This window comes from Lepisma saccharinum, chromosome 26 (genome assembly GCF_977018435.1).
Source record: "Lepisma saccharinum chromosome 26, izLepSacc3.1, whole genome shotgun sequence".
NCBI classification, from domain to species: domain Eukaryota; kingdom Metazoa; phylum Arthropoda; class Insecta; order Zygentoma; family Lepismatidae; genus Lepisma; species Lepisma saccharinum.
In genome coordinates, this window is record NC_139254.1 from 11,880,051 (window position 1) to 11,896,503 (window position 16,453).

Sequence of the window (16,453 nt, forward strand, 5' to 3'; positions counted from 1 at the left end):
TGTATTTATTCCATAGAGCCTCTGGTAAACCCATGCATAAATTTCAAATTTTATTCCCAGTACCGATAAGAAACGACAATATTATAACAACTTATTTGCTGACTCGTAAATTAAATTTATAATACTCGGTACGTATACTAGAAAATATTGACAGTAAATACTGTTTGAAATTTTATACAAGTTACATATAGTCCTAATAGTATATTAATAATTTTGTAGCGTTACAGTTTACAACAGCTTACTTATAATATTTATCTTGTTTTGTGTCTTTACAGAACAATGACGCAATATCCAGAGATGGGATCTTTCAATGCTAGATTGTCCTCTTTCAGAAACTGGCAATCAAAAGAATTCCCGTTTGTAGAAGCTCTGTCCGAAGCAGGATTATTTTACATTCAAAAAGAGGATAAAACAGTATGCTTCAAATGTGGTGGAGGATTATACCGATGGAAATACAGAAACAATCCAATACTAGAACATCGTCGATATTTTCCATTTTGCCCCCTGTCTATAAACCTAATTTCAGATCGACAATGCGGTTGATGCTTTAATTAAATTAATTAATATTTGTTATCCAATATTTCCTCAATATGACGTTTATGATATTCTGCTGATTTTTCTCTCACCATTGATCTTTGTAACGCCCCGCCCCCTCCACCTTTTTTGTCCAGCATATGCTTGGTTTGCTACGCGCGCATGCGTCTCAAAAACACACCCACGCATTTCTTCAAATGTATATCTGCACGCTGCGACATGCAGTATCTCGCAGTTCTTAGTCATGGAATCCTCTATTTCGATGCCGCTGAAAAAAAGATTTCAACCGTACACTAATTTCAAGGGGGTTCTTCAGAAAGAGAGCGATCAGCATTTACCTGAAGAACAAAAACAAGTAACTAGTCTTATACGCCAGTCGATATTATTTGATCACGTCTACTATTTGAATGCTTCGAAAACAAAGGTTATCTCAATCGGACTTTCCTCTCATCTGGATTTCCAACCTGTGGTCAGGCTACACAGAAGCGGGGCGGCCGGTGTTGAACTACAGTTGCAGGAGTGGCACGCTCTTCAGGAATTGTTTCCAGTAATCGACAATTACATCGCTATTCCAGGTGAGCAGCCTCGTGTTTCCTACCCACTAAGTGAGCAACATGAATTGCTGATAACCACACTGTACAATCGCCGTCAGATCATTATAAGGAAGAAACCAGCTTACGGTTCCCTGGAGATAGTGTTCATCGCAGAAAGTCCGTGGCGGAACTTTATGAACATATTTGTGTGCATCGAGCATGCGAAAGTTATGTGTGAAACAGTGTCGCCGTATCTGAAATCATATTTTGGAAACTGTGTGGAATCTTGCATTCTCGACCTTCGCGAACAATGTTTCGGTTGCACAGATATTTCCCCTGTCCATGCATGTAATAAGGAGAAGTTTGTGCTTTCCCATCTACATGGATGTACAAAACCTGAGCCTTTGTCTATACAAAACATCGACGGAAAAAGACTTTCCAAAGAAGTTTTGTTTTTTGCGAGAATATGCTTGTGGAAAAAATAGTGAAACATTTTAATTCAGTGGTTGCAGCAGAAAATAGATATGATAGTGACACAATTCCTTATGTGGGTGAGCGAACAAACTTGAAGAATAAAAACTTGTTAAATAACATGCTGATAAACTGGTGACACAATATAAACATTTTACATATGTATGTGTGTGTGTGTGTGCGGCTCTTTTGAATTTTGTAAATATTGGTAATAAACAGGGATAAAATATATGTCTTGGCTTTTTTCACTTAGCACCCCCTTTAAAAATGCTCATGGTTTATATTTTTACTGGTAACAATCGTTAATAACAACATTAATAATTCACTATATAATGAAAAAATGTGTATTGTGGACTTGTCGAAGATAAAGCATGAGAGCTTTTCTTCACACTGGTAAAAATCGGTGTTAATAACAACATTAATAATTAACTATATAATGAAAAAGTGTGTATTGTGGACTTGTCGGAGATAAAGCATGAGAGCTTTTCTTCACACTGGTAAGAATCTGTGTTAATAACAACATTAATAATAACTATACAATAAAAAAATTGAGTATTGTGGACTTGTCGGAGATAAAGCATGAGAGCTTTTCTGCACAGCGCTGGACACGCAAAGGCAAGTATCTCTATTTTCATTCTATTTCTAACAGTGATTCGCTATTTTTTCTTGTCACTATAAAAAAACTAATTCAATTTTTCTTTTATCACATCTGTCGCCATTTTGCTTGTTTTTGTTTAATTCCTCTTTATGCATTGAGGTTAATCGAAACATAACTTTAGACTTTTACATGGAACTGAAACATAGAACGTTGCCTCCTTTGATTGAATCGAACCTGTGACTCCTCTTTGATCACAAAACAATAGTGACGGCCATCTTGCTTATTTTACCTACTCTTTATGCATTTAAGCTAATCGTTACTGGGGCCCCACACGGCAAAACAACAGATTCTAATTTATTCACACTTCTTCTTTTTATTTTAAAAACAACATCATTATCCGCCAATTTGACATTGTGAATCGAACCCGGGGACCTTTTCATTACAGCATAAACATCCTATTTCCAATTAGTTCATTTTCTCTTTGTGCACAAAAAGCTAATCGGAACTTTTAAACAAATACAACTGAATATCCAATTTTCACCAACATTGGGAATCGAACCCTCAACCACTTGGTTAAAACATCTCGCGGAATAAAATACACCCCCCGCGCCGCGCCCGGTCGCCGCCGCCCCGCTTCGCGCCGCTCCGCCCCGCGCCGCACCCGGTCGCCGCCGCCGCCGCAGCCGCCGCTCAACACAAAACGCGGCCGCCATATTGATTTTATTCAAATACTATTTATGCACAGATGGACTAATCGGGACCTATAATGGCGTGACAAAACAATTGGCCTCATTTAACTACCTAGAAAATCGAACCCGCGACCTCTTCATTACCAGGCGACAACAATAACCACTAACCCAAGGCCGCCATATTGATTTTATTCAAACACTATTTATGCACAGATGGACTAATCGGGGACCTATAATGGCGGGACTAAACAATTGGCCTAATTTAACTACCTAGAGAATCGAACCCGCGACCTCTTCATTGCCAGGTGACAACATTAACCACTAACCCAACTCGATTTTCGAACTCAACCATTTTGTTGCCTTTATTTACACACAGGCTAATCAAGACCATTCAATATTGACATCGTCGCCTTGTAATCAAGGGGTCCCAGGTTCGATACTCGGTGGAGGCACATAGTGGTCCGAATCACCACTTTTCAACTGTAGCTCCAATCCTGATTAGTTTTGCCGTGCATAAAACGGACTTTAAATCATTTCTTTATGTCTTCTTTGCATCATACGTAATGGTTGCGCGCGCATTTCCTCTACACACACACACACACACACAAACATACACACGTGTTAGGTTAGCATACATCAAGAAACAACGTGACAAATCCATTGACCCCCTCCCCCCACCGCTTCCGATGTCTTCAACGTGATCAGACACGTTCTGCTGACTCAACAATAAAACAGCTCGTGGCCCGCTACACCGGATGTAACATAACACCAGTCGCATCGAATTTTTGCTGACGCGTAGGAACGAAGTGCTGCCTCTCTACTAACCGTCAGCAGCGCTCGTTTCACTGGTCGCACGCACATTATGTTGGAAAGCTAAAGAATAGATTTACCCTGTTACCGCAAAGTATCAGGACTTCTCGGCTGTGAAATAATGGTGTGTCGGTTTAGGAGCCCTATGCCAGTTTTGGTGACTTTCCTCTACATATACAGGGTGTCTACACCGGACTGCCCTAATTTTATTTTGTTACCAATTCGACAGCAATAAATACAAGGGAATGTCATTCACTCTCATAAGCCTTCGGAGTGGGAAGTTTGTAAAAACAACTACATCAAATACATAACACTTCCACGTGCTTGTTTGTAGAAAAGATCGCACTGCTTCCACGTGAGCCCCTGTGTTGACACGAAGGGTGTCTAGTCTCGTAATAATATATATCGAGAATAAAGGGACTGTAAAACATCAATTGAAATTTTGTTTAAAATTTCAGCTCCGTTGAGATTCAATAAATTCCCAAAAAAGAAATTGGAGCCTAAAAGAAATGAATCGGCGTTGGAATGTGAATGCCTGAGGCCTTGCACTGATGTCGAGTACCAGACAGAAAGCATCTATCTAGACACGTGAGTACCCTTGTCGACTTAACTTAGATTATTGAAGTGTAATTGTTCAATGGGAGAGGAAAGAGGAGTTTGCAGGATTCTTGTTGGGAAACCTGATGGTAAGAGACCTGTAGGAACGTTTATGTTACTATCAGTGATTATTTAATCTCCAAATATCTATTTAGATACATAGAGATTTTAATCTAAGTGCTGAAGTTAGATTTGAAGAAAAACAGAATTAAACCTAGTACATTATATGTTATATTCCTTCACCAATCATCTGTGTAAATGAGACTACATTCTCATTAACTAAGTGGCGTCCATTATGGTGGACTTTCCAATATGGTTAATGACCTATATCTCAATAACCAATAGTCGTATAGTGTGAGTGTGAGAATAGTGTAAGTCGCCGTCATTGATACGTTTTATTGTTTTCAGGAGCACGATGGCTGCCTCTGAGTTTTTTGGATATGTGGACATTTTCTATAAAAGTCTCGGTGGGGTCAGGTACAGGACAGATGTGATGTTTGGATCGACAGAACTTGTGGGTAAGTGTGACAACTCTGTGGCAAAGCATTGTTGAGAACATTTATGTTGCCATCAACAGGATTAGTACACAGATAAAAACAGATTTGCTTGGATTACTTATACACGTTTGGTTAAGCCGTTTTGGCTAAGCTCGTTTGGCAATCTGAAACAAAAAAAATAATCGTAGGCTTTATTAAATTTGGTAATTTTGACAAAATATTTTGGTAACTAGGCAAATGTGAAGGACTACTAAAAGCGTTTCTGTTGAACAATAATTTCTTTGTCGCCTATTTCATCGAATATTTGGTTACGACAATTCTTTTTCTTATTCTAAACAAACCTTTTCTTCCATGTAGGATATTTGCACATGTTCATATTGGATATTGTATCCACAGGTACAACATGTGCAGATATTGCCTCCTCGATGGCCGAGAACGTTGTGTGCTTGACACACAACTAAGGTTTCTTGTTCGAGTCATTGTTGTGCGTCCTGTGCGAGTTCCCTGTATCAAATTCACTTAATCGTTTCCTCACCATCGACGCGATTAGCCTAAATATGTAGTACACTACCGTGCAGTAATGATTTTGTTTATTTTACTTCGCTCTTCTGTCATGGTACTTTGGTATTATACGAACTACGTCAGTGCATTGCTCAAGTAATTTATTGCTTTGTAAAATTGTGTAATCGACATTCATTACGATAACCTAACCTAATCAAATACAGTGTTCCTATTAAGTCCATAAGTGTTTTTTTTGCTTCCCCAGAAAACAGGTAATCCGTATAGTACTAAAGTACCTCTGCCACTTTCGGCTAATGGCGAAGATGAGGTTGAATGGTGATCATATGAGATGGATGAATCCTGCTACATGTCAGTGGCGTATACTGAGTCCAATATCTTGTCTATCTCACTATGTCACGTGGTCCTAGGCTATGAATAGAAATACATTTACCAACTCCTAAGAAATCAGGTTGCCAACTCATAAGAATTCAGGTTGCCAACTCATAAGAATTCAGGTTGCCAACTCAGAAGAAATCAGGTTGCCAACTCATAGTAAATCAGGTTGCCAACCCTTAAGAAATCAGGTTGCCAACTCATAGGAAATCAGGCTACCAACTCATAAGAAATCAGGTTGCCAACTCCAGAATCAGCACCATCATCTCACTGATATGAGTAATATTATTTACAATTTCTGATCGATTTTTCTCCTGTATTTTATTCTCTAGACTTCAGGCTTCGCAGATAGCCTTGCTAGCCTAGAATATACGCTCCTGCTGCATGTCCAGGCACCAGAGCCTCGTTAGTCTGAAAAATGCATTCCAAGGTATACTGCATGGAAAATATGTTAGCCTTTGTGTTTCTGGAAAGTGTCACCCCTTACATCACACCTTCCAATAAGAAACATACAAAATAAGATGTTGGTAGGTGTACGTTGAAATTACTAAATAGTTTAAATCTCTCCTGAAACTATTAAGAACAGCTTTTCAAGATCATCTTTGGACTGTTGTTTGGCGTTCATTTCGGCGGGAAATTCCCCGGTTTCTTACAAGATAATGTGAAATAACTTACAAAAATTGCATTGAACATGGTAATTTCATAAGCACTGCAGCTTTGAACGTACTTTTCTCTTTCCAGTATCCATTGGTGGAATTTTTGGCTTGTTCCTCGGATCCAGCCTGGTCAGTGTTTGGGAGCTTCTTTATTGGCTACTTCTCCGGCCAATCACAAGATCGATCTGCCGTAGGTTTTCCAGCAAAAGGAATGTTTTTGGGTACCGACAGGAGACAGCGGACAACCTGAGGATCCGCGTGTCACGTGTCAACGTCTTACCCATTCGCGGAGGAACTTTTCTGGAGAGTAAATCACCTTACAGACATGACAAATATTGAAAATACCTTATCTAGATGTGTTTGGTGTGTGGACAATGTTCCTGCGGCGAATAGACTTTCTGTATTCTTTCTTGGAGCGTTCTCTCACGAATGGTCATGTGAGAAGTGAATACCCAGCCAAGAAGTATTGAATCCACTTCACATTGACGTATAGCTATTAGATTCATAATGAAGGACATAAAGTATTTGGTACAGTGAGATTATATCCGTAATATATCTGTTTGTTCTGCAGCTTGGGAACGAGTCATAACTCCCGTAGCACGAATCAACGATGCAGCCGCTGACGTCATCTCACCCCAACACCAATCGCTAACCCTTCTCGCTAACGCTCTACATTGTTGGTAGGCTCGCTGGCTAGGTGGAGTGAGATTATTTCCCTAAAATCTCTGACTGTTATGCATTTGCAGCTTTAGAGCGAATCGTGACTCCAGAAGCCATGAATTAACAAGGAGATGTTTCGAAAGTAATTGTACTCTATCGAAATAAGTTTCTAAGGACTGACTACTCCCACTCCAAGCCACGCCTTTGCGACGTTGCAACATTTATTCATGTAGGAGTCACTCGGCACTGTGAATGCCTCTGAGTAAAAGAAGGTTGCTTGTCTGGAAACAATGTAATTATTGATGACTCAAGAAGCCAATTGGAGGAACATATAGTTTAAAAGTTTTGCGAACATTCTCTGGATTGGCTGCCGACTACCAGGCAACACCACACTGGAACTTTGTGTCGTGTAAGTTGAATATGGTTCAGCAATATCCTCATGCTTCAGACTAACACAAAGTAAACAGTGTTAGGAGTAACAAGATACTTTTCACTTACTAAGGGCAACTGTAACTAGTTACTTTATGGAACAAGAAACTGTTACTGCAAATCAGTTCAAGTGATGAAGTAAATAACTACTTTTACAGTGATGAACAAAATCATGGTTCCTTAAAAAGTACTTATAAATTTTATTCTTTATAAATATTTGTTGCGAGCAAATGTTTTTCGTCACGTATTTTCTCAAATATAAATGCCTACTTTGAATTTTCTTACCTCCATATATTTTTTTTAAAATTTAAACTTCAGATTTATGCTAATTTAATGAGAATTAATGTTAATTTAAGCTGACTAACAGTAAAAAAAGGAACAAACACTTTCAGTGGGTTTTAGATAATTTAGAATTGAAAATCTCCATTTCAACGAACCGATCTAATACACTCTCCAATACATTTCAAAATGTTATTGAATGTTTCATGTCGATAATTTGACCAATGCATCAATTCTTGACACTGAGACGATATTTTCTGCAACTACCTCTTCTCTTCAATCCATTCTGTTCTTCTCTTCTCTTTCTTCTCTCCCCTCCTTCTGCTCGCTCTGCTCTTATCTCATATCGCTTTCCCTACTTTTCTCGCATCTTATCTCCATCCCACTCATCTCCAATCCTCGCATCTCCTCTCCTGTCTTAGATTTCCGACTCCACTGCACTCTTCTCCTCTTCTTTTTCTCTCCTTTAGTTTACTCTCCACTCCCCTCTTTTCTCTTCTTTGCTCCATTTTCCTCATCTCTCCTAGAATCTTTTTCCATTCTCCTCACTACATCTCCTCTCCTCGTCTATCCTCTCTTTCTTCTCTCCTCTACTTTTCCTCTCTCGCTTTCTCTTTCTCCTCTCCTTTGTCACCTTTCGTTTTCTCTAACCTCTTTTCCTTTCTGTAGATTCATCAGAGATGAAATACTAGAAAAAATTTTTTTTTTCTTTCAGAAAGTATTTTGCCACTTGCTATATAATACATTTTTAATAATTTTATACACTATTACTTGTTTTTATTTCTTACGCGTATTTTATAAATATCTATTGTGCATGTGGCAACCCTGAAATTGAGCCTAACTCTACACGCAACCCACCAACGCCTTGTGTAAATTGGGTTGCCTAGTTTAAAATGTCGTTGTCCTAAAACTTTTGAGAGACACTGTTCAAAACAGGACGATATATATACACAAACATTACTCCCCTCCAGACTATTAGAAAGTTGTTCTGGAAACTTTCTAGCAGGTAGCTTTCCCTTGTCAACTGTACTTTCACCTAAAAGGCTAAACATATTTTCTTCCATATAGAATGTGGTTGGACTTTTTATCTCACGCCAGCCGCTAGAAAGTTTCCGGAACAACTTTCTAATAGTCTCGAGGGGAGTAATGTTTGTGTATATATATCGTCCTGTTTTGTACCTTGTTACATTTGTACTTGGTGCAGAGTCTGAAGAAGACCTTGCTAGAAGGTTGAAACGTTACGTTTAGTTTATGTTTTATAATAAAATAAATTTCTGCCTTGGTCAGCATATTGAGTTTTTAATATCATGGAAACAAGGCTTAATTGTGTTATAAATAAACCTTATAAAGAAAAAATCTCATTATCTTAGCAATGGCTTTCTACTGCAGCCCCAACCCCCATTTTCGCACTGTGACGGTGATAGAGCGACAGGTCCCAGGAGGTTCGCACCACCACATTTTGGTCGGAGTTAAACCTGGTGATGTTAACCACAGACAAACAAAGGGTTGTAATGAACGCCATTTTAACACCATTGAATTTATATGTTGATCAAAATGTGACGTGGACCTTGTTTGTGTCGCTTTTAAATCAAGTGCTTGCTTTCTATGCTCACACGAACACATGAATTTGATATGCAGGGTGTTCAGTCCAAAAGTAGAGAACCTGGCTGCTAGTTTTGGATCACTGCTCTATAGGTTGTTCACGAGAACACTTGTGTATACAAGTTTCTCCTCATTTACCACACCATAGCTATCAAGAACCTGAACCGAACCTGATGACAATTCCCATAAGATTGATTGATTGATTAAGTGAATTGGTGTTTTAAGTCCACTTTATGCACAGTAAGGCTAATCGGGACTGGACCTACAGTTTAAAGTGGGATCCGAACCCATAAAAAAACAGCATCAATGTTAATCATAAAATAATTACTATTTAGTTGATGGCATACTTTTCTCAAGAAACATCCTGTTTGTTGTTGTGATATAATCATCAGAAATATTCTACAACTACAACTTTCCAATACAAATATGTGTATGTTAACATCATTGTTATACAAGACATATTTTTATCGTAACTCGATTTGAGTGTCGCATAGTAGCACAACAATGTCATAAAGATAACAATCCGAAAAAAACAGCACATCAAAGAATTTTTCAGTGTGGTAGTTACAAAAATGCTGATCAATTTTGTGTACATTTATGTTTTATAAAGATACTTTTGAAGATGCAAAAAGCAAGATAAATGAGAAGGTACAATACTGTAATACTTCAGACATGATTCATTCGTACAATAACAAGTAAGCAAACTTGTCATTGACAGTGGCACCCTGCACGCCTCAGACATTCCTATAATCAATCTTGCAAGAAAAATACATGGCTTTGACTGACACTTCGTGCTGTCTTGTAAAGTACTGTTTACCTGTCACGATCGCTCGATAAATAACAGGCGATAATATCACTAAAGATACATGAAACTAAAGTCCATAATTAGCTTCAAAAGAGACCTGTCAGCTTGCAGCTTTCAGTACGTTCTACAACCTGTTATTCACCCATTTTGGCCTTCGAATAAAGTTCTTACATCCATGGCTGTGTATCAAATGCAGTGCTCGATTTGTTGAGGTGGCAATATGACAAATGGTGAAGGTATCTTTCACAGAAGAAACGTCGAAATTAGAAGACGCGAATCGCAACTTTGAAATGATAGCTTGGGAAGATTTCGATCCAGGTACGATTAATGTGATAAATTAGTTTCCCAACCAGCTCATATGATAGTACCAGGTGGTTATAATTAAAGTGACGGTGTTCAGAGTGGTACAGCACGGGCTGTAATGAGAGTAGCAGTCTGAAACTTCGTAGATATGCTAATGAAGCAATGCGCTCGCGAATTATCCAAAAAAAAAGTTCCAATTCTCGCCACCAGGGTAAAAAATGGCGCTGTAAGCAGTCAAAACGTGGAATTTTCCGTAACTCTGACCTCAAAGTCGGTGACATTGCCTAACCATTGTGTGAGCTCCCTGGTTGTTGTTGGTGACGCTTGTTGCTTTTTCCTTTAGTAATGTTCATGTAATTCGAATAGTGAAATTGTAGCGATATTTTATTACAAAGAGTATTGTTTTCTGCGATTTATAGTGTTTCTCCTGTAACTATACCAAGTTTTGACTGCTTACAGCGCCATTTTTACCCTGGTGGCGAGAATTGGAACTATTTTTTTTTTTTTCATAATTCGCGAGCGCATTGCTTCATTAGCATATCTACGAAGTTTCAGACTGCTACTCTCATTACAGCCCATGCTCTACCACTCTGAACACCGTCACTTTAATTATAACCACCTGGTACTTTGATTTGATTATTTTTATTTCAGTTGTCATTTTTAACACTATAAATGAACAGCAGCAATGCGGGTGAATGTGTAATGATGAAACGCAAGAAAAGATACACAGTCATAGGCGCACCCAGGAATTTTCTATAGGGGGTGGGGTGGGTTCAACCAAATTACAAATATGAAAAGCAAAGAGTAAACTGGTGTGCTTCTTTTTCTCATCAACAACTTTGGTACAGGATGAATTGAAAGTCACATAAAACGATGCAATGATTGATAGATTATGCTGTGCCGTTCCAACAGTGATTTCATTAATTGAAAATGATACAACGATGAGACATTTTCCATTATAAAATTGTAGAAAAAAAATAATTTTCTGTATAACATGATGGCCAAAGGGAGTGAGTGTTCTGACCTCCATAACCCCCCTCCCACCCCATTTCGTTGCGCTCATGTATACAGTAATAAACTTTCATAGGTCTCTTACAGTTAGATAGTATCGTCGTTTTCTTGTCCTATTATATTGGGTGCTCAGCCTAAAAGTACTTATTTTATTTAATTCCCGGTATACTTTTTTTTTACTTCCCTTGACTTGTGAAACAGTTTGTCGTATTACCTGAGTTTATATTTCTGACTCATCGTTGCTTACCTATTCACTAGTTTGCCATTCTTCGTCTTGGAACTTTAGAAAAGGTATTGCTTGAGTTGAGTATACCATAAAAAACGGAGTTTCGGTAACTTTTTTTTTGGCAAGAAAGTTTTGTGTTGCAAAACATAATGTTTGGACGTATCTATCAGTCTGCCTTAATCGTTACATTCAATAAGGATATGAACATTATATACATGACAAACTGTTAACCTTTTCAATTCCTCATCATCCATGTTGGGAGATGATGACATTATTTTAACTAATGCTTTTTGCTTTGGAGAAGCACTGGCCTTTTACACTGTCTCTGAGGGAATTTTTAGTAACTCCTTACTTTTTCATCGTGTTGTGAATGTGCTGTGCAGGTTCCATTACAAACTGGCACTTTTGACTTTTCTGAAGAGGCTCTTTACACACTTTTTTAACTTTAAGGTAAGGGTTTTAGATGAGAAATTTTTCCTTGTACACTTTGAAGGGTGCAAAATGGCCATATGAACCGGCATTTCATTCATTCTTGTTGAAAAGTAGAATTTTTTGTTGAGCTACAAAGAATATTATTTGCAATAACATTCTCAAAGAAATATTTTACTATGTAAAAGGTAAAGTGTTCCCCTGTGCATAGCACCACGCCATGAAGGCGTATAGTGGGTGTGGGGGTAACGCCCCACACTATCTTGATCCGGTCGTGAGTGGGGGTGATGTGATCAGCATCACGCCCCTGACCGCCTTTACCCCCCAGGTACCCATGTTATTCGACGCTGGGTGGGCGCCGGGGCCGCTTCCACCGTTAGAAAAGTTTGAACCGGCCGGGGATCGAACCCGGGACCTTGAGCATGGTAGTCAGACGCGTTACCGACTGAGCCACCGCGGCCACCTATTTTACTATGTACTCCGTTATTTTTAGTGTGTACATAAAGAACAACGAGTCAGCATTGACTAATAAACTTTCTGTCAAGTTTGTAACAAACAGAAACTTATACCTAAATATTTTTTATGGAATAGACTAGTTAATTCTCACGTCAGGGCTATCGGTATACAACATAATGGAAAGTGATGATACAACATCGCATAAGACGTGGATATTTAGACACTCTTTCTCCCCTCTACTTATAGTTTCATTCCTGGTTTTCTAAACATGGTACAAAAATCAACTCGAAATGTTTCATTTTTCAACAGGTGGTGGCGAAAATACTCCCGTTTCTGAACTTATGAGAAACGCGATTGCATTAAAAAAGTAGGGTGCAAGGTGATATATTCAAAAGATGCATTTGAATTATATTAATTAGCATGGGTATAAGAATAAAAGTTCATTAAAAATGTTATAGCATTATGTAAAACTACTAAAATTCAATTCAATTTCATCTTAAGAGCCTATAAAAGTCCAAAAATAGCTGTTTACCAGTGGCGGATCCAGAAATTACTGTTGGGAGGGGCGAATTTCAGAGTCGGGTACCTCCGCGAACCTACAATTGCACTGTTTTATATGAACAATATATGATTCTTTTAGCTAAGCTCTACGGATTAGCTGTTTAAAGGGCTCCAGAGTTTTATTTATTTACATTTTACTTGGGATTACCGCTAAGCAGTTTTTCCCATATCTATTGGGCTCCATAGTGGAATAGATTGTTATTATTATACGTATATTGTTATCCATTGGCGTGGCAACATATTGCGGGGCCCTTGGTGAGATCAGAGTGCAAAGCCCCGATCCGTTCTTTCAAATTTACATCTCAAAGTGAATAAATACAAAATCTTCAGGCATACGTCAGCAAAGGTATTATCGGTAACACTTTACTATAGGGGAGACGGATTTCTTACTTTTTACAGGAGAAAGTACTTACGGAAATCAGTTTCTGTAGCGTCGTGGAAGTTCGTGAATGTAGTTTTGATCCATTTTAATGCGAATGCATGTTGTTTTCTGCGAAAATCTCTGTCCGACACGCTGTTTCCGCTGCCGCCATTTGCTTTCTGCACGAGAATACAATGTTCCGTGTGTTAGATAACGTAAACCCCGTAGTCAGTGTTTCAAATTCGCCGTGTTTTCACTATAACATGACGTGTAAAGTATTTCTATTTTTTTATTTTTTTTAAACTATGCTTGCCTAACCTAACCTAACCTAACCTAACCTTACGAAAAATGGTTTGTGGTGCTAACGTGAATGGTTTTTGGGGCTAACGTCAATAGTTTGTGGGGCTAACGTGAATGGTTTGTGGGGCTAACGTCAATGGTTTGTGAGGCTAACGTCAATGGTTTGCTAGGTAGTAGCATAATTTCAAATCCGGGCACGAAAGTAGGTATTTTCCGGTGAACAAGGTTGCAACACTGCATAAATCGACAAAACACACTCACAATGCGTGATGAACCAGTACACTATCGCTATAATGTGTGTTACAAAATCGAAATAACGAGTAACAGTAAGTACTCAAGACATTATAACCACCCTGCCTGAAGCTATCAAACACATTTCGGGTTATACAAATAAAAAAAATACAGTTGAAGTAAGATATATGTAATAGCTCGCTTTCATACAGCATACACTTACATTTCTGCAAACGCACAAGCAACACCTCGAAGCAACCTTGCACGTAGCTGGCTTCGTACCGAACTATTTCCTTCACTTGACACTGGTACAAACGAAACAGAACCTCTCGCGCATGTGCGATACACAAAATCCTGTACGGCAGGAAATGGTCATACATCCCTCTCCTTCAATGAAAAATTTCACGAAGGGAGTAAGTGAAATTTTACACTTTTGACATCTTCCATGAATAGTTATTACATGTATAAGTTCTAAATGTTTCACACTTACGTAATTCAAAATAAAATTAAATTTCCATGATACACAAAAAATAACTCAAATTTTTGTTTCTTAATTTTTAAAGTTGATTGATTAACTTCATCAAAAGAATTCAAGTCTTGTATCAACCCAAAAATAAATCATGATTATCATTATAACAAATATCTGTGTTTACAAACAAAATATCAAAATATGTAGAATACATATCTGCATACAACATATTTATCTATACTTTCATTTGAATAAATGCTTGTATAACTCTGCGTTTAACTTTTCTAATTGTTTTAAATAATAATCTCTCTTCTCACTTGAACATTTCCATACTCTCAAGTTATCACTATGATGATTATCACTAATATTACCCGTTTTTAAGTCTATTAACTTGAAGATATTAGTTGCTTTGTTGCAAACTACTAAATATGGACCTTCATAAATTTCACAATATTTTTTGATACGATTCCCTAGAAGATTACTAAGGTAGTGAGTTTTGATAAATACTAAATCTAAAACTTTAATCTCAGCTCTATTCTCTTGCCTTACATTATATCTTTCATTACTTTTCTTTTTTATCTCTAAGTCCTTAACAGAAGTCATATATAATTTATTTTTCCATTGTGGAACTTCATTAAGGGGTACTTGAAAGTGATTCAGAGTACATGATTCCAGATTTCTATTAAGTTGTAATTCAGATGGAGCATACCCTAAACAAGTATGTATGCTGTCAATGAGTAAACTCACAATTACATCAATATACTTGGGCCAATCTTGATGTTTTTCTTTACAAAATACACGCATTACTCTGTTTAGTTCACAATGACTGCGTTCAACCAAATTAGAATTTGGATGGTACATAGGAGTGTATGTTAACTTAATACCTAGGTTAGTCAAAGTATTTACATATTTCTTAGAATGGAACACTGCAGCATTATCGCTTACTAACTTATGTGGAATACCAAAGTGTCTTATATATCCTTCTAAGAGGACTTTCACAATGCTATCAGCTGTACTAGATCTCATTGGATAGGCAAATAAATACCTTGTATTAGCATCCTGCAATGTTAACAAAAACCTTTCTCCTTTTGAGCTTCTAACCAAAGGACCATGAATATCTAAAAATAAAACAGTTTCACCTCTGTTATAATGTAACTGAAAAGTTCCTTTAGGCGGATGTCTGTTTGGTTTTGTTTTCATACAAATTTCACAGTCTTTAACATAACTCAAAATATCTTTTCTCATACGAGGCCAGTAATAAATTTTCCTCATTCTTCTAAGAACTTTATCACCACCAAAGTGGCCCATGTTATCATGATAATTTCTTAATAATACAGAAATCAAAGATTGAGGTATACATATCTTCCATGAATTTTCAAAATGAAAATCTCTCATTAACAAAACTCCATTACATATTTTATAATATTTCTTCCAATTTCTACATTGTCTTGGCAAATTCATATTCAAACCTTCAGAATTGTTTAAATAATTAATGATAGGTTAAAACACTTCATCATTACATTGTTCTTGCACCAGTATTTCTACTGGTATATCCAAAATTTCATTTCTCAAGACCATATTATTGTTAACATGAACCAAAACAGGTTCAGATCCTTCAAAATGTCTTGATAATAGATCTGCTAGATCATTATCAGAACTCTACAATATTCCACTGTAAATTGGTATTTCTGAAGCTGGAGAGACCATCGCAACAAACGAGGGTTCCAATTCTTTGAGTGATTTAACCAAATAAGACATTTGTGGTCACATACTATTGTGAATTCTCTTCCTAGAAGATATTGGCTACATTTTTCTATACAGAATAATAGACTTAGACACTCTAGTTCTGGTATGGTGTAATGCCTCTCATGATTTCTTAATGTACGACTCATGTAACTTATTACCCTTTTTCACCATCAACAATTTTAAATAAATAACCTCCAACGCCAAGTAAGGAGGCGTCTCCTTGGACATACAATCTTTGATGAATATCTGGATGGAAAAGTTTAACATCATTTGAAATTGCTTCTTTCAGTAAATCAAAACTTCTTT

General features: G+C 37.5%; 1 protein-coding gene across 1 annotated transcript in view; it reads left to right on the top strand.

Moving 5' to 3' along the window:
* Positions 1–7,409, top strand: part of LOC145979376 (sodium channel protein Nach-like) — a 49,624-nt gene extending 42,215 nt beyond the window's left edge. Inside the window, exons 9-11 of the mRNA XM_083112244.1 lie at positions 4,094–4,223; positions 4,641–4,750; positions 6,365–7,409. Of these exons, the coding sequence (XP_082968370.1) occupies positions 4,094–4,223; positions 4,641–4,750; positions 6,365–6,618 (494 nt within the window). The 3' untranslated portion in view covers positions 6,619–7,409. The remainder of the gene's footprint in view (positions 1–4,093; positions 4,224–4,640; positions 4,751–6,364) is intronic.
* The last annotated feature ends 9,044 nt before the right edge of the window (positions 7,410–16,453 follow it).